Genomic DNA, 27,039 nt, shown 5'->3' on the forward strand with positions numbered 1-27,039 from the left:
AAGATCTCACAAACTATAGGCCAAAATGGCCAAGTATCACTGTTTGAGAAAATATGTATGGATCTATCACTGTTTGTGAAATAATTAGGGATCTCCCACTTTTTTAAAACTCAAGTTTGCCGTGTAACTCGAGTTCCATAAAAAATAACACGACAAATTTGAAGGCTATGTTTTTTAAAAAACTCAAGTTTTTGAAATTCGAGTTACACGGGAAACTCGAGTTTCAAAAAGGTAATAAATTACTAAATATTTCACAAGCAATAATATATTGCTAAATATTTTACCAAACAGTGTTATATGGCCATTTAGGCCCAAACTATATCTCCATCAGAAATCAGTTTTTACAGATGTAAGGGATAAAAAGAAAATAGTACTGGAAAATGTGTAATTGCATTTTTTATTGCTTTATTCCGATAAAACAACCGATCTATTTTTATTTTTATTTTTAAATTGGGAACAACAGTTCTAATTAGTTTCCAATAACTCTAACAATTAAAATTTTAATACATGTGAATAATAGAGGAAGTTCTAAAAATGTAAAACTCTTGTATTTGGAATTCCAATATAGATACACACACTATTATAAAAGATGAACAATTTCACATCTAAAACTTGTCGGGCTACTTTTAATCAGACCAAAATAAAGAAAAATCAGCCAAACATTTATAAAATTGGTCCAAAACAAATAAAAAATTTGTTTTGGATCGAGCCAATCCAACCTAAAATTTTGAAAAATGTCCTAGTCCAAAACCAATCAAACTGTATTGTATCGCACATGTGACCACAAAATTGAAGTATGATGTGATGATTAAAAATAAACTAAAACCAGTTCAAACCACATTGCAAATACCTCTACACAATGCCATTTTAATGTTCATTTTTTGAAGTTAGTCTCGTCACATTCCTGACCATATTAATAGTTTTAAAAGCATAATAATAGTAGATTTTTTTTATAAATTTTTTGAGAAACATAATAATAGTAAAATAAACGTGTAAACCTTAAATTATGATGAAAAAAAAGAAGAAGAAGAAGAAGAAGAAGTTGGGTTTAGAAATTTGTTGGAGATACTCTTAACGGGAGAGAGCAATCTTTTGGGGTTCCGTTAGTTATTAGCTAAATTGCTGCTGAGGTGGATTTATAATTGATGTGGCAGTCTCTTATTAGACCACCTAGATCATATTGTACAAATTGTATCAAAATCACGAGCCGATTCTCGAACCCTCTTTAAGTTTGTTTCTTCAAACAAACTGAACAAAAGTTTACAAAACGAAAGCATCCAAAATTCACCGAAAACCTTCTTCACTCTCGTCTCTTCTCTGCTGACACTCACAGTTTCTCAGCTTCCATGGTAAGCATCTCTCTCTTCTTTTCTCGCTCTTTTCCATCTCCACTCTCTCATATATATCTCTCCGCGCAGGAACAGTCTCCGTCTCTCGAAGACTGCCTGAAGCTGTTGAAAGGAGAGCGAGATGAGCAGCGCCTCGCTGGTCTCCTTTTGGTCACCAAATTTTGCAAAGGCGACGACCTTAATTCTCTCCACAGGGTTTACGACGCCGTTGGACTTCACTTCCTCGATCGACTCCTCAGAACTGGTATTTCCTATATCTATCTCCTCTTTCTCTTCCAAGAAGAAAAAAATTAAAAAAAAATGTTGAAAACTGGTTCAAATTACTTGTCTCTTTGTGTTTTTGTGTTTTTTTTTTTTTAAAGGAATGGGAAAAGGAAGCAGTAGTGAGAGTGAGAGTGGGAGTAAGGCCGATAATCGCGACGCATACTTGCAGCTATCTGTAACAGTTCTCGCTGCCTTCTGTCGTGTTCCTGAAATCGCCTCTTCAAAAGACATGTCTTTGAAGATTCCTCTCATTCTCGAAATGATGTCCAATCAGTAAGCTCTAATCCCTAATTCCTTTCACATGTATCGATTATTCGAAAATAGAAAAAAGCTTCTTCTTTTTCTTGATAATATAAATTGGAATATAAGTATATAACTATCAATTTTTTGCATTTTGTGGCGTGAACTTTAGTTTTTATTGTAAAGTACTTTGGTGGGAATAGGTGCTTCTAGATTTGGTTAGAAAGCTAATGTGGTTTAGGATATACTGTTTAGAGGTTTTCCTGGTACACCGTGACACTAGATTTTGGGTACTAGTCTTTCAGAGGCCAAAAGATTATATATTTTTCTTTAATAAATGTTTAATATTTCTTAACTTCTTATTAAATGGTTCATACTTTACATTTACATTACAAAAGTGGGGAACAAAGAAACACTTGTGTAAGGAAGTTAGGTTTGTTTACATGGATGTGTGTTTAAAGCAAATTGATTGATCTTGAATGTCTGGTTTGTTAATCATCATTAGGGTGAGATCAAAGAAAGCTGTCTTACATGGTTACTTAGTCACGTGTACAATATATATATAAAATTTAGTAGTGTTGAGTAATTTGGCTGATGGGTATTAGAAGAAGGTGAGTGCTAGAAAAAAAAAAAGTGCATTGTTGAAATAATGCTGAAAAGATGTGGCGTCCTATGACTTGGACAAAAACTTTAGTGCTGCTTTGTTTGAACTGGTTCAATAGTCAATAGGTTTTCGTAGTCTTGGTAATTGGATTAAGGCTTTGTCTGGGATTTGATGCTTGTGTGCTGGTTTTTCTTAATGATATCAGCTTACCTTGTCAAATTTTTCTTGATAAGTAATTATCTCATGGATGTGTGATGCCTTTAAGGTTATTGATGTGTTTTTTGTTTCCAAAGATTTGTTTGGACAGCCTAGTAATGAGCCAGTTGTAAAAAGAACAACTGGACCTATTTGATGGTATCAAGATTTTCACTATTGCCTTTATTCTAACAAAATGCAATCTTTATTAAAAAAAAATAATAATAATTAAAAAAAAAGAAAAAAAGAAGAAGAAGAAGATAAGTGACTATCTTATTCTTCTCAATGCACATTATTTTCCAAAAGTTTTGGGTTCTATATTAAAGATTAAAAGGTGCCTTCTTGCTTGGTCTAGGAATTGAGTTTTTGATATATACTATTGAGACGTAGTTGATTGTTGATTTGTGGACTTCCTCCCTTGTTCAGATCAGGCTCATCTGTGCTTGAAGAATGCTATGAATTTCTGTACCTGGTATCAACTGCTTCTGAAGATGGAATTGTGACATTGTATGAATCTGGAGGGATGAAAGTTCTGGCTTCTCAAGTATCTACTTTTCCAGATGGTAATTATTATTAGTATCCTTGAGTCTGGATTAAATTCTACTGATGGCCTGGTAGGAATCATGCTTATCATTTCTACTCATATTCTGGAGCCAATTCGTATGCAAATTGCTTTGCTGCATACTGAATATGTGTGAAAGAGTGAGGTCTGAGTGTGTAGAAACTGCTCTCTTTTGGAGTGTTTTGTCACGATTAACCATTTACAGTCTTTTGCATCCTCCTTTGTATTTTTTTATTGGGTAGAATACGTATTAGATGCTTGGGATTATGGATTTGTGATCCTTTATTTTAATTTTCAAAAAAGTAATGTGATGCAAATGTTTTGCAGATTCTCATCTAATGGAGATAGCTGTGAAACTTATGCTGTTAATACTAAGTAAGCTGCCTTTGGACATCGTTACTAATGACTATTTATCTGAGCTCTCAGTGATTGTAAGTTTATGTTTTTGATTGCCATTTTAACAATTTTCAATGTTTTTTTGGTCTACTAAATATTTTTAGACTTGGTTTCTATGATTATTTTTTATTTTTTAAAGGAAGACCAACATTGAAAATCTGTCATTTTTTTTAGGTGGTGACAATGGCAAGACCATTTGCCATGTTGCAAAACGCCCTGAAATTTGAAGTGCTCCACCTACTCTCTACTATCCTTTCCTCAAAATATTTGGTATGCAATCATGTTTCCAGTGTCAGTTTCATCTATACTAGCTTTAATGATACAAGGTTTGTTGTCATCGTTCATAAACTCAGTTACACTCATGAAAGCTCCATTAGTTCAAATTAAATTGTAGGACATTTTATACATTGGTTGGGTAACTGCAGCTGTAACCCTTGACTATATCTAATCTGGTTCTTAGGGTATGACACTATATTTTAAATTTGAGCGGTTTCCTGAGCTTTGGACTCCAGAGCATTTACTTGATTCAATTCATGATATACTTTCTTTTTTTCTTCTTGTTTTTATTGGTAAGTGACACATGTACTCAGTGCAGTGGGTCTCGAACCCATGACACAACCTCACCCTTCACCTTGCTCTTACATGGGAAAGAGGTGCCATTTGTGTTAGAGTTCATTGCTTTATGATGTACTCTTATTATTTTTCTTTAATTGGTAAGTTAGACATGCCCAATAGGTTTTGAACCCCTGATTTCTCTTAATACCCTTTCTAGGGAGGAAATGCCATTTGAGTTAAAGCTCATTGGATTTAATTCATGATATACTTACTAATAAACCTTAACGTTAGTGATTCAAGCATGAATGTAACATTATTATAGAGTTTTAGGCTAATCCATTAATGTTCTCTGTAGGTGACATTTATAACTGCATCAGAATCTATATCTGTTCCTTTTAGATTCAGATCATGAAGTTGCAAGAGTCATGTTTATTATCCTTGCATAGTAATATTTTCATCTTTGTGTTGTCATGTATATGATTTGACTCAACCAACTTTGAAAATGATTATTTTATGTTCTTGGTATCTTCAGGCACCACTTCATGATGCTCTTCGTGTAATGCCAAATGGCAATTGGTCAAATCATATGCGTAATGGTATTGCAGCGATCTTACATAGTCGTGTTGGTATGTTGAACTATTGGTCTTTCATACCAACCCCCCCCCCCCCCCCTTTATGTAAAATTTGTTAGATTTTTTTTTTTTTTTTTTGGTAATTACATAATTTTATTTAAAAGGGAAGAGAATTCAAATATACAATGTGTAGATTTGAACCACTCCTAAATATTTATGATCTAAATTTGTCACAAGATTTGAACCACTCCTATATATGTATATATTTTAACACTCATTATACGTGAGATATGTTCTATAAATTGTACAAAATTTGATGTAGTTTTATAATTTAAGAACCATAAAATGTTTTTGTATGTTTCCTCATTTTTTCTGGATGTTGCATTTGAAGAGGCATTTGCCTGAAGAATACGCTGAGCACACTGCAAGTGGTGTCTAATTTTGTGGCTTATAGCCTAGCCTGTGTTGATAATGTTCTTATCTTTCATGATTGTAATTGTTGAATGTTGACTGTACATCAATTTCTGGATTCTGATCGTAGAGTTGACTCAGAGAGTCTTGAAAACTTTGGAAGTCCTTAATTAAAAGATCACAAATAGACAATGTTCTAATAATATTTAAATTGACTATTGGGGTTTTGTTGAAGTCTAACAAATTGTATTCCCATGGACATAGGTGCTCTTTTTTTTTTTTTGACAAAATTTAGTTACAATATTGGTTGTAGCCTTAAACTACAACCTTACTCAATATCTTTTTATTAGAGATGAATTTTGACAAATCCACTATTGGATTACATTTTCTTCTTATATCTTCCATGCTTGCAAGATTCTAGAAAATTAAAGATCAATAGATATGTCATCAATATATTGTTTAAATTGCAAGTTTTTGTAATTTAAAATTATGCGTAAAATATAAGCTTATAGATTATATAGTAAATAATATCCATTTGGCACAAAATTTAATATGTGTATTAAGAGCTAAAGAACATACAATTCAACGGTTATATTTTCAAAATATGCAGTAATATTAATTGTTTTAAAGGAAGTTATAGCCTTAGACCACAACCAATTTTGTAACTAAACTTTTTCCTTTTTTAAAAAAAAAAAAAAAGCACACTTCTACTGCCTTTCTATGTGTTAATATGTGGGTCTAAATCTAATATTTGGTAATAAGGTGAAGTTATTAGAAGAGTTAGAAGGTTCTGTCCTGACTTCTTCTTTTGATAGCTTTTCTAAGAGTGGCCCTGTAATCAGCTGTCAGTTTTGCAGAATGAGCATCTTTAAGCATCATCTGTTCTTTTCTCTGAATTAATGCTGTTCAAAAATTTTTTTTTTCCTCATTAAGACTCAATGAATAAATTATATTTGTTATGGATTGCTTTATGTGTGGCTGGATTGCCTGATGTATTGTGTTATGGTTATTTCACTTTTTGGGGTTAGTAGTGTAATTCCAACTTTGGTTGCCAGAAAGTTTCTTGAAAAGTTGGCCATTAATGGGTTTGTCGGGTGTAAGGTGCAAATTTGGAATGCAGCACCTCTATGTTTATAAAATTGATATAGATGAACGTTCAGGATGTTAAGATGGAATTACATAGTTGAAAGGATCTGTGTTAATATATTTCCTTTGTTCCCCCTTGTTGTTTTTGGTGTCAAAAAAGAGGTGTTATAAGATTTCGTAGAATGGGTTCTGTAAACAAAGTGAATTCCCCCATTTTAAATTGCTAGAGTAAAATGATAATTCAGAAAAAGGAAAAGGTAAATAAGCACATCATATAAGTCTGTATATTTTTGATGATTCGATAATTGGTGGTTGGGGGATTTGAACTCTCAATGTCTCCTTTTGAAACACCATGAGGTGCCAGTTGAGATATAAGGCTCTTAGTCATATATATACATATATTTGCAGTGTCCATAATTTTTTACTTTCTGGATGTAGCTTGTTGATCTTTATTTTTGTGTCACTCCTGTGCAGCACCTGCTGAAAGGCTTGAGGCCCTTATGTTGGCTGAGGCTATGGTATCAATACTTGGGGAGCACTGGTTGATTGGGAAAATAAACTTGCCTGATAAAGAGGATCCCATTCCTGTTGACAGGTAAGCTGTAAATGTAAATACTATGGTTTTTAGAGCCATTCATATTAAATGTGCAGGTAGTTCACTTTCAATTATATTTTCTTCACCTCATTCTTTTGTCAGGTTTCTGTTGCTTGTCTTAGAGCAATCAAGGGTTGAAGTTGCTGTTTTGCTGAATGAGCTTGCCTACTTGAAATACGAAGCATCTAAGAGTTCTTCATCCACTGCTCAGACAATTCTTTCAAAGCAAAGACATGTGGCTATTGCCTTTTCCTTGATGGAGAAGATCATTAAATTAATATCAAATGCTAGTGAAAATGAAGGTATGTAAGAGATTCTTAGAGTAGCTAGTATGTGATTTCAATCTGCTTTTAATTAGTTATGGGTTTGTGACTATTTAGTGTACTTGCATTCACTTGAGTCAGGCAATCACAATATTTATTTAACATACATTCCCTCGCTGATGATTTTTATATTTGTATAAGAATGATCATTACATTTCACTAAAAAAATGTTGATATACTGTTATGCTGTTACGCTTCACATATTTCCTCAAAATTTTGCACCTTTCTTTAAGTTAACGAATTTTATTATTTTGTCACTTAGTATGATAATAAGCTATTATATGTGACATAAAATGCTGCTGGTGACATGAACTTCTATGATCTTGAGAACTTTTAACCAGTGTATATGTGCATTTGTGTCTGTAATATATGTACGAGGATAAGTGGTGGTACACCGGTTTGATAGTTGTCCATTTAAACCTAGTTACTGGTGCCAGGCCCATCAACTAGGGTTTTTATTGTAGGTTTCTAGCTTGGCCAACCTTTAGGTCACTTAGGTCAATAGCTTGGCCAACCTAACTACAGCATGGGTTGGAGCATGGATGTGCACTTTAGGCTACTTAGTGACCCATTATTCATGCTATTTAACTTTCTTCTCAAAATTTTCATTCCCTCTTTCTGGATACGGTGATTTCTTTACCTTGTTGCTTACACCTCATTTGAGTTGTAAGGGAGCCCTATACTATCAACTGTGTTTTGCTGTTTCTTCTAGGCGATCTCAATCATCTTTGTGGAATCATTCACAGGGGACCTTATTGATGAAAGCACTTTCACAAATGTGATCAGGGCACTTAATGAGACAATTAGTGTTGTCTTAGAGTATTTACAAGATGCAAAGGTATGGTAGTGATTTGATAGCATTAAGATTTTATGTGCTGCCTTTGTGAATTCACTGTTGTGATTATACAGGAACATGGACAAAGGAAAGGAGATGATCTTCTTGCTTCAGTCCGGATTATTGGGAGGTATCTTCTGACCATTATCTCCCTTGGAATAAAGTTTCCAACTTTGTTGATTTCTTAGTAGAAGAGTTTCAACAGACTAGAACAGCATGAAATATCATACATCTTCCTATTTTTAATCTACTTGGTAATATTGAGAGCCATGTTGCTCAGACTACAGGTACGTTTGTAGGGTCTTGACTCCCCTAGTACCTGAAAATTAAGATTCGGCCAACACTTTAGCATAGGTAGAGGTAAATGTATTGCAATAGAGACAGTAGTACATATATGTGCCAGATAATTGAATCAAGCAATCAATATCTAAACAAATATATAATTAGATTATGAAGTTCAACTAGTTGACACCTCCTGGTGTTTCCAAAGAAGAAATCCAGGATTCAAAGTTAAAAAGATAATAAGATTAAAATAATTGACATAATTGTGCTAATATGCATTATCATGTCCTTTGATTGGTAAACCACCCAGATTCATGCCTAACTGTCTGAAATCCTAGCAAAGGGGATTTGTAATTACTTAAGAAATTAATTGTATAACAAAGGATTTGGAGAACATTTGGTAAATAGTCCTCTCTTTCTTGTGGAAAAATATGCTCACTTTAGCAGGGATCATGAGATTTGTGGGTTATTTATAGTATGCGGTAGGGGATGGTACTTGAGCAAGGTTCTCGGGTAAGGTTCTAGCATGATTTATGGTGTGGGAATCAATTATTGAAAGAAATGTGTTTTGAGTTGTATGCCATTGCAATTGACAGGGATGCTTTAATTACCTCTTACTTGGAGACTCAAAATAAAGAGAGCTACATGCTCATGAAATATTAGGTTTATTTCTGATGTTAATGATTGGGAATTAGTATCAGTTGACTCTAATATTCCTAGTAGCGAGGGTCCTGCTTTCATATGGTCGACGTTGAATGGTAATGGTAGATTTGATGTTCATTCACATTCTGCTCTAAAAGGCTTAAGAGAAGTGATGTTTCCCTGGAAAAGCATTTGGCATGCAAAGGCTCCAAAAAGGATAGCTTTTTTGTGTGGACAACAACATGGGCCACGGGGGAAGATCTAATAGGAAATAATCTGATTAAAAGAGGAATCACTTTGGTAATATGGTGTTGTATGTGCTGCAGGAGTAACGAGACCATGGACCATTTGCTATAGCATTATGATGTAGCATATGATTATGGACTTCTATCTTTTAATCATTTGGGTTCATTGGGTTATGTCCAAGAGTGTTGCTGAGATATTCTCTAGTTTGAGAAATTGGTTTGGTAAACATTCTTCTTTTGTTTGGAACCTAGCCCATTATGCTTATTGGGGACTTTGTGGAGGTATAGGAATCAATGTACATTTAAGAGGGTGGTCTAAGTTGTTTATCTGAAATTGTCTCTTATTTTCACCGTTCGAATGGTCTTGTGGTTTGGACCCCCACTGAGTTAGAATCTATTGTAAATTTCAAGATCTTATTTCATTTAGATTGTAATTATCATTCTTTGTAGTTTTTTTTTATTACTTATTATAAAAAATAAAAATAAATAAAAAAAGGTTGGACACATATTCCATAACCCAGGTTATGTTGTGTCTAAACAAGTATGCCGCAGTGCCAGCATATTGCAGTATGAGCAACATATTTTAGGGGATAAAAGAAAGGTGAAACTCTTATGAAATTAATAGAGAGTATTCAAGCTTCCAACAGAAATATCAATTGACCATACACATGAGCACATGCATTGTGCACACACTTTCAGGGACCCAATTGCTCACATTGTTTCTTTGATCTTTATTTGATTGGTCACATGCATGGGGCTTTACTAACAGAGTAACAGTAACTCCATCCCTGAATTTGTAAAGTCCTGACACTTTAGGCTTCTTTGTGTGCATTACTATGTACATGGAGTAGTCTCTTTTCCAATTAAATTTTATAACTTATATAAATAAAAACTTGTTTAAGCTTTCTGTGCAACAATGTAGTTCTTTCTTCTTTTCTTTTCTTTTTTTCTTTTTTTGAGGAAAAAGTTTATTAACAGTATGACATTCAAACATTTGAAAAAAAGAAGAAGAAACTAGCTATCAACTAGTGGCCTTGTGGTTAAATTGTTATTATGAAATGCCTCATCATGGGAAAAAACATGATTGGGTTTTGCTAGTTTCTTTCACCTCAGCTGGCCAATGGCTTGTAGAGGCAATGGGGTGTTGGGTCATATTTTGTCTTGTCTAATTATTTAGAGATTGTTAATTAGAACTCATAGGAGAAATTCAATATGGCTTTTAGAGTTGTGTGTATGTGTATAATATGCTGTGCTAAGGACGTAATAGAGGTTAGCAATATTTAGTGAAAAGGGTATGTTAATGGTTTTTTTCTTTCTTACTTATCAAAAAAAGAAAATATTTAGTGAAAAGGGTTTTGCTTCATACATTCCTTTGATTTCCCCTGGAAAGAGAAATTTCTGTCCATACATGTGATAAATTATTCATTTTATGACATCTGATAGAGAGAATATTACAGAAATATACTAAGAACTGGGCTGACTTTCTGGATCCTTTTCTAAGTTGTGATTTAATCCGAAAAGATTCTCCAATAAACTTATATGTGCTTGTATCAGCTATCTTGCAGAAACACCCATTGCATGCGAAGTGAAGGTCAGAGAACTATTAGAGTATATGCTTTCGATTGAAGGTGAAGATGAACAAAGGTTTAACAGCTTTCAAAATATTATTGTTTGATGGACTGATGTTTGTTCTTTGGTTTTTGTTTCCTCTCTCTCTCTCTCTCTCTCTCTTTTTGGGCAAGTTCATGTGTTGGGTTTTTGGGGGATGAATTCTGGGGTTGTTTCTTTACTTGGAGAATGACCTTTGCTTAAATTATTTCTGAATGGCAGTCCTTTCTACTCCATATGTTTTTTGCTTCCAATGTTGTGTCAAATAACAATGAAGATTGAAGGTTGCAAAGCTTTGGCTTCTTCTGGAGGGCATAAAGCTGTAAGTCTGTGCGTTATTTTAATTGATGTATTTCTAAGTTGAAAAGAAAGATAGTGCATCCTTGTAACATAATTTGATTGTTGAGGGTGTCCTTCATTTTCATGATGGCTTGCTTTTTTTTTTTTTCTATTATTTTTAATTTCTGTCAATATTTTACGATGGCACCATGAGGACATCCACTAGATGCTCACAATATTCTAAAGTCAAAATTTAGGAAGGTTGAAAAAATGAATATACTTTTACATGTACAGATGCATTGTTATGACTTGATCTGTTAAGTATACATTTTTAGCATATTAATTTTATGTGCAGGTTATGGAATGCCTCATAAAATTGATTGGACCTAATAATTACGTGGTTGAGAACAGCAGTTGTGTCTTCTTGGCATGTGATACAATCATGAATCTACTATTGAAGGTGGTGTACTGCTGACATCATAGCCAGAAGATGTGTTTTATGATACTGGTATGCAAAAGATTAACAATTTTGCTTCTTTTCGTAAACAGAGAGAGCAAGCACGGTTGTCATTGGATGAATCAACTTTTGTTCATCTTTTGAAAGCATTGGCATATTGGACAGGTACTCTCTTCTCTATACAGTCTCCATCTACAAATCTTCATCAGCATTGGGAACACTATTGTCTGATTCTTCTGTAATACAGTGGAAGATAAGACTTCCCCCCACCCCCCCGCCCCTAGTTTGGCTTGGTTTTGTTACCATCTGTTTTAATAATTTTCAATGAGTTCCTACCTTTGTATTCACCACAGTGCTCATGTTGAATAGAAGGTGGTCCTGACTCCTGAATTTCATTTTATTTTTATATCTAAAAATGAATTCATTAAAGAAGGTGCAACCTGAAAAATAACCAGACTAGATGTAGGGTTACAGTTCATGGATGGAAAATCAATTAATAGAGCTCAATGTTCTAGGAAATTTAGTTTTTGAGAGCTGTGAGAGTAGGGTGGAACACTTATCACTGTTATTTCATTGGTGAGGAAGTTTGGGGTGCTGGAACTTGTAATAATAATGTCATTTCTATTGCTAAAGGAAGAATGAAACATTCATTTGATAGTGGGCTCTCCCCATTTGGGACTAATGTTCATAAAATCATGTAGTCCAACGTTAACCTTCATACATATCAGTATTTTCTTGTTCAAACTTATTTTGTCTTCTTGATTTTTTGATAGATAATGAAAAATTTTATTAAGAAAAAAATAGCCAACTTGAGTACATTGGAGATGTATTGTGGGGGCAAAAATCAAGAACCAAAATTACGGTGATCAAGTAACAGAGGAAGTGAAAAACAAGAAAAATGTGACAGAGCCACACTCCAAACAAGGAGAGTGTGTAAGAAAAAGGACTTAATTTCTAGCAAGGACCGTTCACATCCCTCAAAACAGCAAGCATTTCTTTCCCTCCAAATACACAACATCAAATACTATGGCACAAGTCTCCAAAGATCTATATTGCGACACCGCCCAAACTTATTATGTCTTCTGTTTACATTTACATAATTAAATCATTGTTCCACTCAAAACAAACCCCATATACTACCTCTTTTTATCTCCTAACTAGAAATTGACTTGAATGATAAAAGTCAATTTGAATAATTCAGAACTCAGAAGCTTTTTAAAAATAAAATTAAATACAAAAAAAAAAAAAACCTTCAATAAAAGAAAACCTAAATGACTTGACTCTTAATCTTATAAACTGGAAACACCGAGCATTGTCACTAAATTTGAAATAAATAGATCCGATAGGGATGGGCTGTTGTGGTCTGACAACTGTGTTGCAAATTTAACAAGAAGCTGTGTAAGATCCCTTAAATTTATGATGTTTTGTTCTTGCACATACTATTTCTGTCTGTGTTTTAGGCAGAACACCTAATCTTATTTTATTTTATTTTTTTCCTTTAGAAAGAAATTTTGCAGTCATGTAAGTGTCTTAGTTAAAATTTTTGAACTTGGTTTCAGAGGGTACTGAAGACTCATCAATTCTTATGATGGCTTCGAGCATTTGTGCACTGATATTTGATTTTACATCAGAGGAGGCTCTTCTTAATCATCCAAGCTTTGATACTAGCTCTCTTAACAGTCTGTCTAGGCTCATTACAAGAAGTTTGGCTTTATATGAGCAGGTAAACTGCATGGTCTTTGAAGTGTTATTTTAGGCATCATAATTTTTATTTTTTAAATAATAAGTATTGCATGAATCTTTATGCTTAAGATGTGGGGCCCAGGCCTCACAAATTACCAGATCAATGGATTTGGGACATGAATTTGTTATGTGCTGCACAAAAATGGGATTGTGTTCCAGCTTATTAACTGTCCCTTATTTCATTAATTGCAGGATATGTGTGATGATGCAAAAGAAGAAGCAGATCTTCATGAGATTGTTACTGCAGGTTTGTTTATTGTTTTACTATTAAGATTATGAATGCATCTGTTAACTATTACCACATCCACTCGGTTCCAAAATGAAAAAAAGAAAATCTAGACCTGCCTCTTTAAAATTGAAGTGGTCTTCTTCATGAAATGCATGCTATGACAAGGCAGTACAATTAATTACTGAACTGAGGATTTCTGTATTATTGACCTTGAACCAACTTTAAAAAAAATAAAACTTTCATCTCTTTATGAACCAACAAATGGCAAGTGGTTTTATGTTGTTTTATATGCTCAACCTCATGCAGGATACTCTCGATGGGCTCATAGGTTCCCCCATATAAGAGCAGCAGTTGAGAGATAAATTAGATAAACTGGTTATGCTTCACTAGAGAAAACTTTATTTTGTTGCCAACTGCTTGGGGTAGGTTGCCTATACTTAGTTGTTTTTGGTGGTTCTGGATTAAACACGAATGGAAGAATTTTATAGTTTACTCCTTTGTGGAATTAATCAGATTGATAGAGGAAATCAGGAGGGGATCATCCTTGTTTTTCTACAATCTCTGTGCACAGGATTCGGGATAGCTCACACTATAACGGGTTTTTTTTTTTTGGGGTGAAGCTATCTTTCTATCCAACCTTCATGTAGTCATCATCTGTTGTTGTTAGCCTCTTCTTTTTGTTTTCTTTTTTCAAATTTTATGTATGTATGGTTTACTACTAGCTTTTAGATCTTTATATACATTTTTGTTTTATTAATGTCTCTTTTGTGTAGAGTTTATTTGTTACAAATGAAAAAAAAAAAAAAGAAGCAATTTCCTTGCTCACACATTACGGTATAGGGTTCTCTTCTCTCTCTCTCTCTCATGGAGTGTGCTTGACTCATTATATATGGATGCATGCTTTGAAAATTATCTTATGTATCTGACATACATATTCTCTCTCTCTCTCTCTCTCTCTCTCTCTCTCTCTCTCTCTCATGGAGTGTGCTCAACTCATCATGTATGGATGCATGCGTTGAGAATTATCTTATATATCTGCCATACGTATTATCTCTCTCACACATCACATATGGGTGTATAACCCATATATGAAATAATTATTGTGTGCTAGAGTTTGTGGTTGTAAAAACTAAAAATATCCTCTGTAATTTCCAAAGTGCCCACGCAATTGGGTGGAAGTTGGTCAATTTTTGTAGTAATAAATAAGATTTGGCTCGCCATTGGCCTCAGTAGCCTATTGGCACCCAGGTACCTGTTTGACCTGATGCTCGGGGATTCTAGCCCCCGCAATCACCTAGCAAAAAAAAAGATTTGGCTCTTCTGGTCTTTTTTTTTTTTTTGATGGGTGGCTCTTCTGGTCTTGACATTCAGCCACTCATCTTTCTAATCAATGCGACGTGATGTTATCTAGCTACTGACCATAGATAACCCATAAATGAAATAAATATTGTGTGCCAGAGTTTGTGGTTGTAAAGACGTCCTCCGTGATTTCCAAAGTACACACACAATTAGGTGGAAGTTTGGTCAATTTTTGTAATTTGGCTCTTTTGGTCTTGACAGTCACTCATCTTTCTAATCAATGCGATGTGATGCTATCTAGCTACTGACCATATATCCAATTGGAGATTGGTCCTTTACCTTAAACAAAAGAAGTTTACTTTTAATTTACAATTATAGAGTTAGGCCTAGTATAAATTAATCATTCATTTTAAGAATTTTTTAATAAAAAATTGAAAAAGCTGTAAAAAAGAGTGAATTATTTTTTTATTTTTGCATAAAATTTTTTACTAAAATAGTTTAATAATGTATATTTCAAGAGAATATATTAGTAAAACCCTTTAAAAAATATAGGGTCTTAATTGTTACTTTTGCTTTTGACACAATCTTGATGGGTCAATTGTGTGAATAGTGAAAAAAGAAAAGAAAAAGTGACTGGGTAAATCTATAACTCACAATTGTTTGTATCATTAAATTATGACAAAATTTGTGGTTAAATTGCTCTAGTATAACATTCCAAACTCAATACTAGCATTATAGGAGATAATTATAGCCCTTTCAACGTTTAGTATGTTTAACTTATGTTTTGTGATGAAAATTTAAGTATTATTCATTTTTTGTTACAACGCTGAAAATGATCTGAAAAACATTTTCTATAGTTCATTGGAAAAGTCATTAGTATTTTATGTAGCACATAGAGGTGGGGGTGGCTGCGACATAGCACAACCGTGTGGATGGGTAAGAAGGAAACTCTATTGTTTTTTATTTATTATTTATTTTAGAGAAGATATTTCGTTAATCAAGATGATTTAAGGCACCAAATACCAGAAAAATATAAAAAGCTTTAGGGTAGTTTCTATTTAGATGCTATACAAATTGAATTTTGATCCGAAGAGGCCAATTTTTTTTATAGAAAAAAATCGAACAAATAGAATATAGGTAATACAAATTTTGTCTATGTGCGATACAATTATGTTTCTCTTATTTATTTATTTATTTAAGGATCACTTTAGTTATCCATATTACCTTATGCATAGACATCTTAAGTTATATAAAATTATGATGTAATATGTGTTTGCAAGATGAAACATTCAATATTAATAATGATGAAGTGGTTTTATTTAAGTGAGTGAGGTGTTTATTTTGAATTTTGCACAAAGTATTATAAATGGATCACTTGATATTAAAATTAAGAAAATTAAATTGGACATGTGGCATAAAACTAAACAACAATTACAAATTAATTTGGATTCTAATTGTGATTTGAGTTTAATACTCTGTATATATTATATAACTTTGTAATCATCATTATTCAAGATTATTTAGTATGGTTGGTCCCATTGTTCGAATTAATATTTAAATTAACAAATTAATGGACATAACGATCTTAAACTAAGATGTTGATTGCAAAAAAAATTGTAATTTTGGTATAAACTACAAATGCCTTCATAATTTGGGCGATAGATATCTACTAATTTGTTAATTTAGAAATTAATTTGTTATCCTAAAATGGTACGTCATGAGTTTGAATTTGGGAATCAATCTCTCTAAATATAATTAGAGATGAGGTTGCTATCAATTACCTTTCAAACCCCACAAAAATAAATAGAAGTTTAGTAATGGGTACTACTACAGTATCTTTTGTTTGGATGGTGGGATGGAAATTGTAAAATAATCTTCGAATTTTGAAGTATAGATGGTAGCTTACAAAAGTCCTACTATATTTTATGATAGATAGTTCTAAGTTTCCTTGTTATTTTATGCTTTTGATATGCTGATCCAAAGGAGTTTTCTTCCGATTGATTGGAGGCTGATTTGGTCACTTGGTCAATGAGAACTATCATTCATTCATATATATATATATATAAATAACAAAATTGGGAGCTATCATTCTTATCTTCATGGAGAGATAGATTATAGTATAAGCTACTAATATTATTTTCCGGATTAAGGTGGGCCGAACATAGTGTGAAGTCCAAAAATTAATTGCAGTACTCTCTTATGGGTTCAATTAACTCAACGTAAATCACTTGCTGAATAATAGATTTAAATTTAGAGTTTAATTCTTGCTTATACCAAAATTCAGTTGACGTATTTATTCAATGATAAAGAGCAATCAACTATCTCCATAAAACATTTAAAAAAAATCATTTTAGTGTTTGTGTAATATCGTAATATCTAAGGACATGTTTGATAGACTATAATAAGTATTGTAATGTAATAACTATTTATATTATTTAGCTATTCTTAGTTTGGTTATATTTTTATTACACAAAATAATCATTCCTTATGTATATGTATTCTTTAAAATAATGAATAAATATTCATCTCTAAAATAGTTGCAATAGTTATTACTTAATTTGTGTAATAATTTTTAAAATTAATATATTTTTAAATATAAAAAAAATATTATTTTTAGCTGAATATAAAATAAAATAAAACTTTATATATACATATAATAATTATAAAAATAAAAATCATCAAAAATGATTCATCTCTCATATTTAAAGAAAATTATTTTTAAGTAAATATAATTATATGTGTAAAATATTTCAAATGATACAACTTATTACCAAACTAACGAATAAATTTGGTTATATTAGAAACAAATTTGTTTGAATCCTGTGTAACAAACATGTCATAATAATTGGACAGAAAGATCCCATAAAACGAAACAAAAATTAAAGATAATCGGATAGTAATTGACAGAAAGATCCCATAAAACAAAACAAAATGAATAAAGATAATCGGCGAAAATGGCCAACTGGCCTTAAAAACCAAACAATCTAGTTAGTAGGCGAGACTTAGAAAGATATTTGGTTAATAGCATCTCGAGCCTCAGAGGCTCGATTTTAGTCTCAAAATCGAGCCTTTGAGCCTCGATTTCCTTGTGTGATCTGGCGTAAAATGGTCCACCTGGAAATCGAGTCTTATAGACTCGATTTCGACGTGAAAATCAAGTTTCTAACAGTTGATTTCCAGCCGTGGAAATCGAGTCTATAAGACTCGATTTCCAGCTGGAAAACGAGTCTCACGAACTCGATTTTTGAGTACAGTACTCTTACTTTATTCGTCTGATATCTGGTCATGTCAAGCACAGCTCTAACGTGCCTTTGCTGCACAGCTCTAGCGACTGGTCATGTCAAGCACAGCTCTATAACTGCAAAGTCAAGCACAGTCAAGCACAGCTCCGTGCCTTTGCTGCACAGCTCTAGCGTCTGGTCATGTCAAGCACAGCTCTATAACGTGCCTTTGCAGTTTGCACAGCTCTAGCATGTGCCTTTGCAGTTTGCACAGCTCACTCATTGTAGGTTACATTCAAGTTGTCTGGCTTATAGGTACACACATGCTAGTACCCACATCCTTCCTCTCACTCATTTTCATTTCAGCATAAAATTCATTATCTGGCTGTGCTGTTTTACTCTCATTCAAATCTCACCCCATTACAAACTTCAAATCAACTCACCCCACATCCTCATGTCAGGTAAGGTTTCTCAATCTCTCTAATTGTTAGTTTCATATATAAATATAATATATATATATATATTTATATTATTAGGTTTTTTTATGGGTATGTGTATCATGATTAATTTTTTTTGTTTGGTTTGATATTGTTTTTTATATTTTTGATAGAATGATTTGAAGGTTTGTAATGGGGTGAGTTGTGTGTTTAGTTTTTTTTTAGTATAATTAATGATTTTTTATTTTTTATTTTATTTTGGAAACAAATGATAATGATTGGGTGTGTTTGTATGTGAATATGCAAATGTAGGGTTTGTAAGAAGTTATATTTGGTAGTGTATATATTTGCTAGGATTTTATACAAAGTAAAAAATATATTTAGGTATATATTTGTATTGTTAGGCTTTTATCATGACTAATTTTGCAAGTTAGTGTATATAATTTGCTAGGATTTATACAAAGTAAAAAATATTGTAGATATATATTTGTATTGTTAGGCTTTTATCATGACTATTTTTGCAAGTTAATGTATATATTTGCTAGGATTTTATAACAAGTAAAAAATATTGTAGTTATATATTTGTATTGTTAGGGTTTTATCATGACTATTTTTGCAAGTTAATGTATATATTTGCTAGGATTTTATAACAAGTAAAAAATATTGTAGATATATATTTGTATTGCTAGGCTTTTATCATGGCTATTTTTCTTGTTGTTTGGTTTGATATTTTTATTTATATTAGTTAGAGCTGAGTTGAAATTTTGTAATAGGGGTGAGTTTTGTTTTTAGTTTTTGTATTTGTTTGAGTACGAAATGATAATGATTGAGAGTGTTTGTATGTGATGTGGGGCGAGTATATGCAATTGTGGGGTGAGAATTTGTGATTTTTGTACTTTGAGTAGATAGAAAAGGTTTTGTAATTGATGTTAAATGAAAAAAAAAATATGTCGCTAACATATTATACTTGACTCTTTAATAGGTTCACAACATCTGAAGAATATTGATATAAATGTATACTACGGTGGGACTACGAGATGGATGTAGGGTGGGTGAAGGGATTGTGGGGCTAAGGGATGGATGTGGGGTGGGTGGAGGGGGCTCAGAGGTAGGGACAACTCGAGGGGTACGAACACGCAAACGTCTAGTGGGAGCTATGCTCGTGCTTGGGCTCTCAGTAATGCTTGGCCTCTGAGTAGCTGCTGCGGCAGGAGTAGCTGCCTCCTCATTCAGGACCTCAGGGTCCCGAGGTTGTACACGGCCAATCGCCTGTACTGCAGTCAGCACATCTATAATATCCTGGTAGTCCTCCGTGCCCACCGGGTGACGGCTCAACAAACGGAGGTATCCTTCAATCTGCACATGGAAAAACTAAGTATATTAGTAATGCAATACAGTTTATGTATGTACGAATGAACAATCAATGTTTTATAGGCCCTCTGCTTGTAGGGCAATTGAAGTTATTCCATAAAAAATTGGGAAGAAGAATATATACCATAACTCTAACGGCTGAAATAAGAAATATGACCTTCGATTTTGAAATTAGATTTTGAAATCAACAAAGTTCTCTATAACGTAAACAAATAAAGTTCTCTATAAGGAATCTTACGTAGAAAACAACTTTAACCTACTTCTTTGATGCTAAGCATACATTGGACCACCTAAATCATGTTCTAAAGAGAGCGTACTAACTGGATAGTTTCGTTTTTAAGGCCACTTGGCCATTTTCGCCAAAAACTAACGTAATACGATGTATTTTTTTTTTCCCAAGATATCCAAATAGAGTTTAATTCATTTACAAAAATAATTTAAAAGTAATTATTTTTTTGGACTTCAGGCCCAAAAAATCATGAGCTCCAAAATTTGACTTGATTTCTTCACAGTTGTACACCGGCTCATTACATTACAGCAGCAGTTTCCCTATTTCATCACCTTCAACAAAGCTTTTGCGGTGAGTCTATGTTTCTCTCAAGCGTTTTTAGTATTTTGTCTGACCAAAAAAAGACATCTTTTATTGTATACTACAAACCAAAAGATGAGCTTTGCTAATACTAAGTAAAATTGAACCATTTGATTACTAATTTGGTGGAATTAATGAGGGTTATTGACTGGTAGTTGAAAAATAGTTAATGGGTTTTTTGTGAGATGGATAGATTGAGCAAAATTTTTGGTCATATTTTGATGGCCAGAAAATATCATTTGAAAGGCTTTCAAATGATTGTGAGTAAGCTGGACTGTGATGGGTTTAACCTAAAATTTTAGAGTTACTTCTTAAAAAATAATGAACGAAAAAGTTTAGTGCTTCCTTTGGTGTTTGTGAAAAGTGAGTGCTTCCTGGAAGTGGTATTGAAAACCCTCCAACGTTTTGGTGCTCATAGCCATATGAGCTTAGATACTCAGTGGATAATTCACTGAATATTTGCAAAATTATGGACTTTAAAAAAAAAAATATTTATGTACATGAGTTATTCAAGGTGATACTGATTCTCTAGTAATGCGGATCTATGCACATTTTTTCTTTATATCTTATAAGGTGGTATATCCTTGAAGTAAATGGCAGGTAAGGCTTTGTTTGCAGGTTTGAAAGAGTTGTTTTTTGAAATGGCAAAACTTCTACTAATCTTGTGCTTCTACTACTTGAAATACATATTTGATAATTGTTTAAAGAGTATCAACAATGAAATGATGAAATATATGACATGATGTGAATTGTGAAGTGTCTTCTTTTAAATTAGAAAATGCGAAGGACATGTTAAAAGAACAAGCTTCAAGTGTCTATAATCTCAATAAAGTTGGCTTTCGATGGATACACAGGATTGATATTTGATCACTAATTTGCTAGCAGGACCAGTTTGTAGGGAGCTTAAGGTGACAATGGAAAGCCAGGACAGAGATGAAATGACACGTGTTGATCACTAATTTGCTAGCTTCAACTGTTTTCATGCTAAGAAGTACGGTAAAATGTACAAGATGTGGAGAAGTTACCAGTATAGTCAATGTAGCACCAGGAACATCAATGAACCTCCGAGTCACCCTTTTGAACCATCCGAAGTACTCATGCTGTGGAGGCATATCACCAAGCACTCCTTGACAACACCGTTGAAGGCGGTTACCCCAATTTAGTAAATGCAGAGCATGTTTCCGCATCCAATCAACGCCCACCTTCCCCCTCAAATCAATGGCATGAAGCACGGGGTCAGTGTTAACATCTTCGGGAATTTCTTGGATCATCCCAAATTGACGAACGACACGATCCGGTGTATGTATCTCTACTAGGTGGAAACATACAAGCGGCACCGTTGCCGTCCACACAGCCCTCCCTGCAACGCACCATGGCGGAAGGTGCTCAAAATCAGCTTCATATGGCTGCCACACCACCTACAGTAGCCCAAAAACAAGTACGCAACATATTAGGCAACTATGTTTATATTTCAAAATTCACCAAACATATATCTTGTTCGTAAACATGTTAACATATTAAACAAGGCATTTTCATACCTGGCTTGGCAGCATTGAAGCTATTTGCTGGCGATACCTATCCCTGAAGATGTGGGCAGGCCTGTTTTTCTTGTTTGGGACCCACGCCCACCTACAAGTGTTGTCAAGAACAAAAGATCAATATTTATAACTTTCCTACTAAGATAATGTCATGACTAAAACTATAATGTTATCACATATAACTACTAAGATAATGTTATAGATAAAAACTAGGCAATTAATAATATCACTACAATAAGAAATAATCCTTATAAGGTAGATACTTACTTCAGGTATAGAGGACCACGCGCTGGAGGACCATAAGCGCCTACTGGTGGGCCACGCTCAATTGCCGGGCACAAATAAGGGAACCTGGCCCATACCCAATACTGCAGCAACAGTAAGCATCCACCGATTTGACTGGTTTCCTTATGGCTTGCCCTGCATAGCTCTCGGTACAACCATGCAAGGCAAGCACTCCCCCAACTGTACCTTCGTGGGTTGCGAAGGTCTTCCAACTGCTGCACCCACATTAGATGCACCCTATCGCCAGATTTGTCCATGAATATTGTGTCCCCTAGTAGCGCTAGGATATAGCATCGTGCGTACTTATGCAGCTCATCCTCTTCGGCATTAGGCGGCAATGGATTAGCAACTTGCTCCAAAAGCCGTTTGATGAGAATCCTTTGGCCATGAAGTTCCTTATGCTGGTCTTGAGTTATAGGTTGAAAGCCAAGGAACTCCTCGCACACAGCCGTCCAAGTTTTCTGTGTGCTCCCTGTTACAGCGTCACCATCGATAGGAAGCCCGAGAATCACCTCCACATCCTGCAATGTAATGGTCATCTCACCATGTGGCATGTGGAAGGTGTGAGTCTCGGGCCGCCATCGCTCCACTAAGGCTGTAATTAGGCCGTGGTCAAGCTCTCTACCCGGCTGTCTCAGCAGTCCCTCCAAGCCCAATACCTTAATAATATCAACAACTCGATCATCTACCATTGGTTCTCGGTTGGAGAACTCTTCAGTACGGCCACGGCAAGTAAGGGCCCCTGGATCCTGCACAAAACGAATCCTTGGATTAACATATGAGAAACGTCTGCATGTATATTGTATGAATTAAATACGTGTACATTTTACATAAATATTTACTGCTGTATTGTACCTGCCCATTCCAAATAGCTTCTGATCGATGGGTGGACTGCAACGTTAACACCGAATCGTCAATAGGGCCAGGCCGTGTATGGTCAATCCGTCCAGCATTTGCAGCATCCATACTGCACAAGAATGATAAGCAATTAGCACGTAATATTGACATTGCAAGTAAACATAGATATGATGGTGCAAAAGTTTTTTCTGAGCTAAATAAAACAAAAATATGATAATTTAATATTTTACTAGCTATATAAACTTGCTGATTAGAATCTCAATGAGATCACTTAGGTCTAACTAGAATTACTATACTCCAATGAGAACACTTAGGTGTTCATAACCTTCCCATTTTTTCCCCTATATTGAATAATGGTCCAAAGCCACACGTAAGTGGATTGGATCCATATGATATTGCAGCAAATTGAACTAATCCTTTTACAAGTACACTACAATTATGTGACCTTAAATGTTTAAAAGTTCTATTAGTCGTGATTTATGAGGATCATTGTATAATCTCTACTTATTTGTGCTTTTCTTTAGTAAATTCTCTTGGTGAACAATTAAAAGTTATTTTTACCTTGTGAAATTTTTTTTGAATAGCCATTGTTGGGGACATTACACCTTCAGATGGGATTTCAAAGGAAGAGAAGAGTCGACAAGAACGAGAAGCATTAGACCACATGTGCAAATTACTTGGTGGAGGGTCAAGAGGTACTTTATTCACTAACTCTATGTGTGCGCACGTGTTGTTGTCAATGTGAGGAAAATGAATTTGTTATTCCTCTACCTGAAAGTAATTAGTTGTTTGACAATTTTTGACTTCCTATTTATAAATTGCAGCCCAGGAAATAGGTGTATTTTTCTCAAAATATGAGGAGAATTCTTCACCAAAGGCTAAAATTGTTAAGGACCTTGACAAGGTCTATTGCGGCTATAGTAATGCATTTTATTTAATAATAATTTAACTTTGATTCACTCACTACTTTTGCCAAGAAGCCTTATAGTTCAATGGCATTGCTTGGTGTTTCCAACAGAGACATCTAGGGTTTAAATCCCCACGCCCAACTTAAAATGTATCAAAAAAACATTGTTGGTAAGTAAGTTTACATATGCATCCAATATGTCTTGAGCCCAAGACTTCACCGTCCACTTAGAACTTATAAGGGGAGGAGGTGCCAGTCGAACTAGAGAGCTCAAATGTCATATTTTTTTGTTATATGCAAGTTAAAGTTTGATGACATAGATGTAAGTCAGTGTTTAATTCATTCAATGAAAATCCTGCCTCGCTAAAACATAATATATTGGAAAGAAATAGGAAAAAGCTTTTAACTAACTAAACTTTTTGCCATGGAAGTAAAGAATGTTCCAGCTCGAGCAATCTAAATTGACATTCTAGTCTGTTGGAAAGCAATGCTGACACTAGGAAAAATCAATCACTGGTTTAGACCTAAAAAGCATCTGTAATGTAATTTCATATAACTCGAAGAGACCATCACCATGTTCTGACACCGAGGCTCCACCCCACCTCCTCTAGTGGTGTGAACTCACACAGGTCTGAAATAAGGTTGGACTGGATTCAAGAAACTACAATGCCCCAAGCAGGATTGGGTGCAATGGCAGGTTTTATGGTTGCCCCATAAATATATATATATATATATATATAAAACCTAGAAGATCAATTAATACATACTTGGGTTACAAGTCTGGATCTATTGGTATTATTACAAAGTCTGTTATGATCAGTACTCCACTCAACTCTTGTCTCTCACCTTGATTCCAACTAACTGGGGTTGATCCGTTATTCCATTGTCAACTAGGTATCTTTCTTGGCCATTCCACCCTAAGGCCAGATTCTTCAGTTACCTCTTTGTTTTATCATATCCGTCTTTACTACTCGAACATCCCTCTTACCCTTTTCATTCATTCAAAATGAAATCAAGCCTCTCTTTCTCATTAATGCATTTGAGATTTGTTGTACATACTCAAATCATGTTGGGCATCTCTTCCTCATTTTTTTAATACGTGCTATCTCACTTTTGAATGGATTTCACAATCCTCCTTTTTATCCTCTAATATAAAAATTGAATAAAGTAAAATAACAGGGGTGGAAGGATAGGGTTGCGCCACCTCACATTCACTCCATTTCATAAACTTGATTTCCTTTTTTTTTCTTTGAAACAATCTTTTTTTTTTTTTTTAAAGAGTATAATAATACTGGTAATAATCTGATTTTTCTTTCACTTCAATGTTTGAATATAAGCCTCAACCAAGTAGACATTGGAAACTAACCAGAATCTACAGAGACAATCACCATTAACAACAACAACACAACTTACAATTGACCAGCGCAATTCATACTATTCAGCCTCCAATATATGTAAGTGCATGACCTCCTAGACTATACAGTTAGAAGTGAATGATTGCTAGAGCAAGCTATGAGTCTTAATTGCAATGTTTACTATCCATACCGCTCATTTGGAAGATGATGTTTTTATACAATATTTTATCGGGTCACATTTGAAATTTACCTTTCAAGCATGCATTTCATTTAAAATTTTGAACATTTAAAATACATTCCTTGTTAAGTATTCTTTCTAAAATAAAAGATAATTAAATGTTTGACAAGAATGGAAGAAAGTAAACAAAGGTCACATGGCTGTTTAGCTTTATTGCCATTTTCTTATAGTCACAAGTGTATTGCTAATTTCCTATTGATCAACTTCAATATTCAAGACCAGCAAAAAAGGGTGTGACAAACTACCATAAGCTGACCCCAGTAAACACTGCCGAATCCCCCTTCTCCAAGCTTGTTATCATAATTAAAATTGTTTGTAGCTGCATGCAGCTCCCTTAAAGAAAAGACTCTCCAAGTTTGACACAATACCATTCCTAACCGAAAAACCTAAAGCATAACCAATCAACCAAAATTCATAACTGAAAAAAGACTATGTAATTTGTTTCTTCAATAGCAAACTACTAAGTGCTTTTTTATATGCATATAATTTAGTAATTTGTAATGGTACGCAAGCACTATAAATATATGAGATAACTATTTCATATAAACTTGTAAGTTCTAAGCTCCTAATAGACAAGCAAATGAGCCTAATGAGATATACAATTCTCTCGTATAAGCTATAATCCTAATCAGCAATAACAATCTAACCTGAAGCCAGAAATTTGGAAAGTCTTAAGGATGGCAGCAACAATATGCACTATCCAAGCAAGAATGTCATCTGCACTCACCAAATCCAAACCCAAATTTCATAAAAATCATAAAATAAAAATTAAATAAAGTATCTACCACAAAATCCAAACCCAAATTTCACAAAAATCAAAACTGAAAATTAAATAAATAACCTAGATGTTAAGTATCCAAATCCAAACCCAAAATTTCACATTAATCAAAACAAAAAATCATATAAAAAACTTACCAACCAAAATCGGAATGGGTATGGGGGTGGTAATGAGAGAGAGGGAGAAAAGGAGAAAGGATCTCCTAGTGAGGGAGAGAGAGATCGACGAGGAGAGGAGCCGATGGCTGGGCTCAGCCTCGTCGGCGTCGTCGCTGGGCTGGGCTGGGCTCTGCTCGTCGACGCCGGCGGGGTTCTGTGTGTGTGTGAGCGTGTGTGAATGTCAGAGGCCGTGTGAGAGATAGAGAGAAAATGAGAGAGTTTTGTGAGTGTGGGAAATGAAAATGTAAGACTGAGGGTGAGAGAGTGAGAGCACTCTGGTTTGTGTGAGAGTGAGAGGGTGTGAGCGTGAGTGTGAGTGAAAGTGAGACAAATGCAATAGACGAAGACGTTAAATTTGAAAATCCCCAATTGGAAACCGAGTCTCTAAGACTCGATTTCAGTCTGGAATACACGTGGAAATCGAGTTTAAAAGACTCGATTTCCAGCTGGACCATTCCACCGTGTACAGGCCACATCACACAAGAAAATCGAGGCTCAAAGGCTCGATTTTGAGACCAAAATCGAGCCTCTGA

The 27,039-nt window shown here is 34.2% G+C and overlaps 2 protein-coding genes across 4 annotated transcripts; one reads left to right on the forward strand and one right to left on the reverse strand.

Annotated features, from left to right (window-relative positions):
* The first annotated feature begins 1,229 nt into the window (after positions 1 to 1,229).
* On the forward strand, positions 1,230 to 14,297 carry LOC115974897 (neurochondrin). Of its 3 annotated transcripts, XR_004088029.1 has the most exons (19): positions 1,230 to 1,349; positions 1,419 to 1,593; positions 1,712 to 1,886; positions 3,079 to 3,215; positions 3,542 to 3,645; positions 3,785 to 3,880; positions 4,698 to 4,791; positions 6,709 to 6,829; positions 6,932 to 7,131; positions 7,899 to 7,990; positions 8,062 to 8,117; positions 10,711 to 10,800; positions 10,987 to 11,086; positions 11,399 to 11,503; positions 11,593 to 11,665; positions 13,060 to 13,223; positions 13,436 to 13,490; positions 13,779 to 13,894; positions 13,986 to 14,270. XR_004088029.1 is itself a non-coding variant. In XM_031095452.1 (18 exons), exons 1-18 carry the CDS (start codon positions 1,347 to 1,349, stop codon positions 13,832 to 13,834), a joined length of 1,896 nt encoding a protein of 631 aa, XP_030951312.1. In that variant the 5' UTR covers positions 1,230 to 1,346; the 3' UTR covers positions 13,835 to 14,297. The 3 variants fall into 3 exon arrangements, 2 of the variants coding, with proteins under 2 accessions (XP_030951312.1, XP_030951314.1); XM_031095452.1 differs by having other exon boundaries at positions 13,779 to 14,297; XM_031095454.1 differs by having other exon boundaries at positions 1,242 to 1,349; positions 1,425 to 1,593; positions 13,779 to 14,297.
* Positions 14,298 to 19,413: 5,116 nt separating this feature from the next.
* On the reverse strand, positions 19,414 to 26,734 carry LOC115960919 (serine/threonine-protein phosphatase 7 long form homolog). The gene is made up of 7 exons (XM_031079925.1): positions 26,486 to 26,734; positions 26,218 to 26,287; positions 23,068 to 23,179; positions 22,195 to 22,961; positions 21,928 to 22,018; positions 21,415 to 21,807; positions 19,414 to 19,785 (listed from the first exon to the last, which is right to left on the reverse strand). Exons 3-7 carry the CDS (start codon positions 23,176 to 23,178, stop codon positions 19,414 to 19,416), a joined length of 1,734 nt encoding a protein of 577 aa, XP_030935785.1. The 5' UTR covers position 23,179; positions 26,218 to 26,287; positions 26,486 to 26,734.
* Positions 26,735 to 27,039: the final 305 nt, after the last annotated feature.

Source organism: Quercus lobata, chromosome 2 (assembly GCF_001633185.2).
Source record: "Quercus lobata isolate SW786 chromosome 2, ValleyOak3.0 Primary Assembly, whole genome shotgun sequence".
In the NCBI taxonomy this organism is placed as follows: domain Eukaryota; kingdom Viridiplantae; phylum Streptophyta; class Magnoliopsida; order Fagales; family Fagaceae; genus Quercus; species Quercus lobata.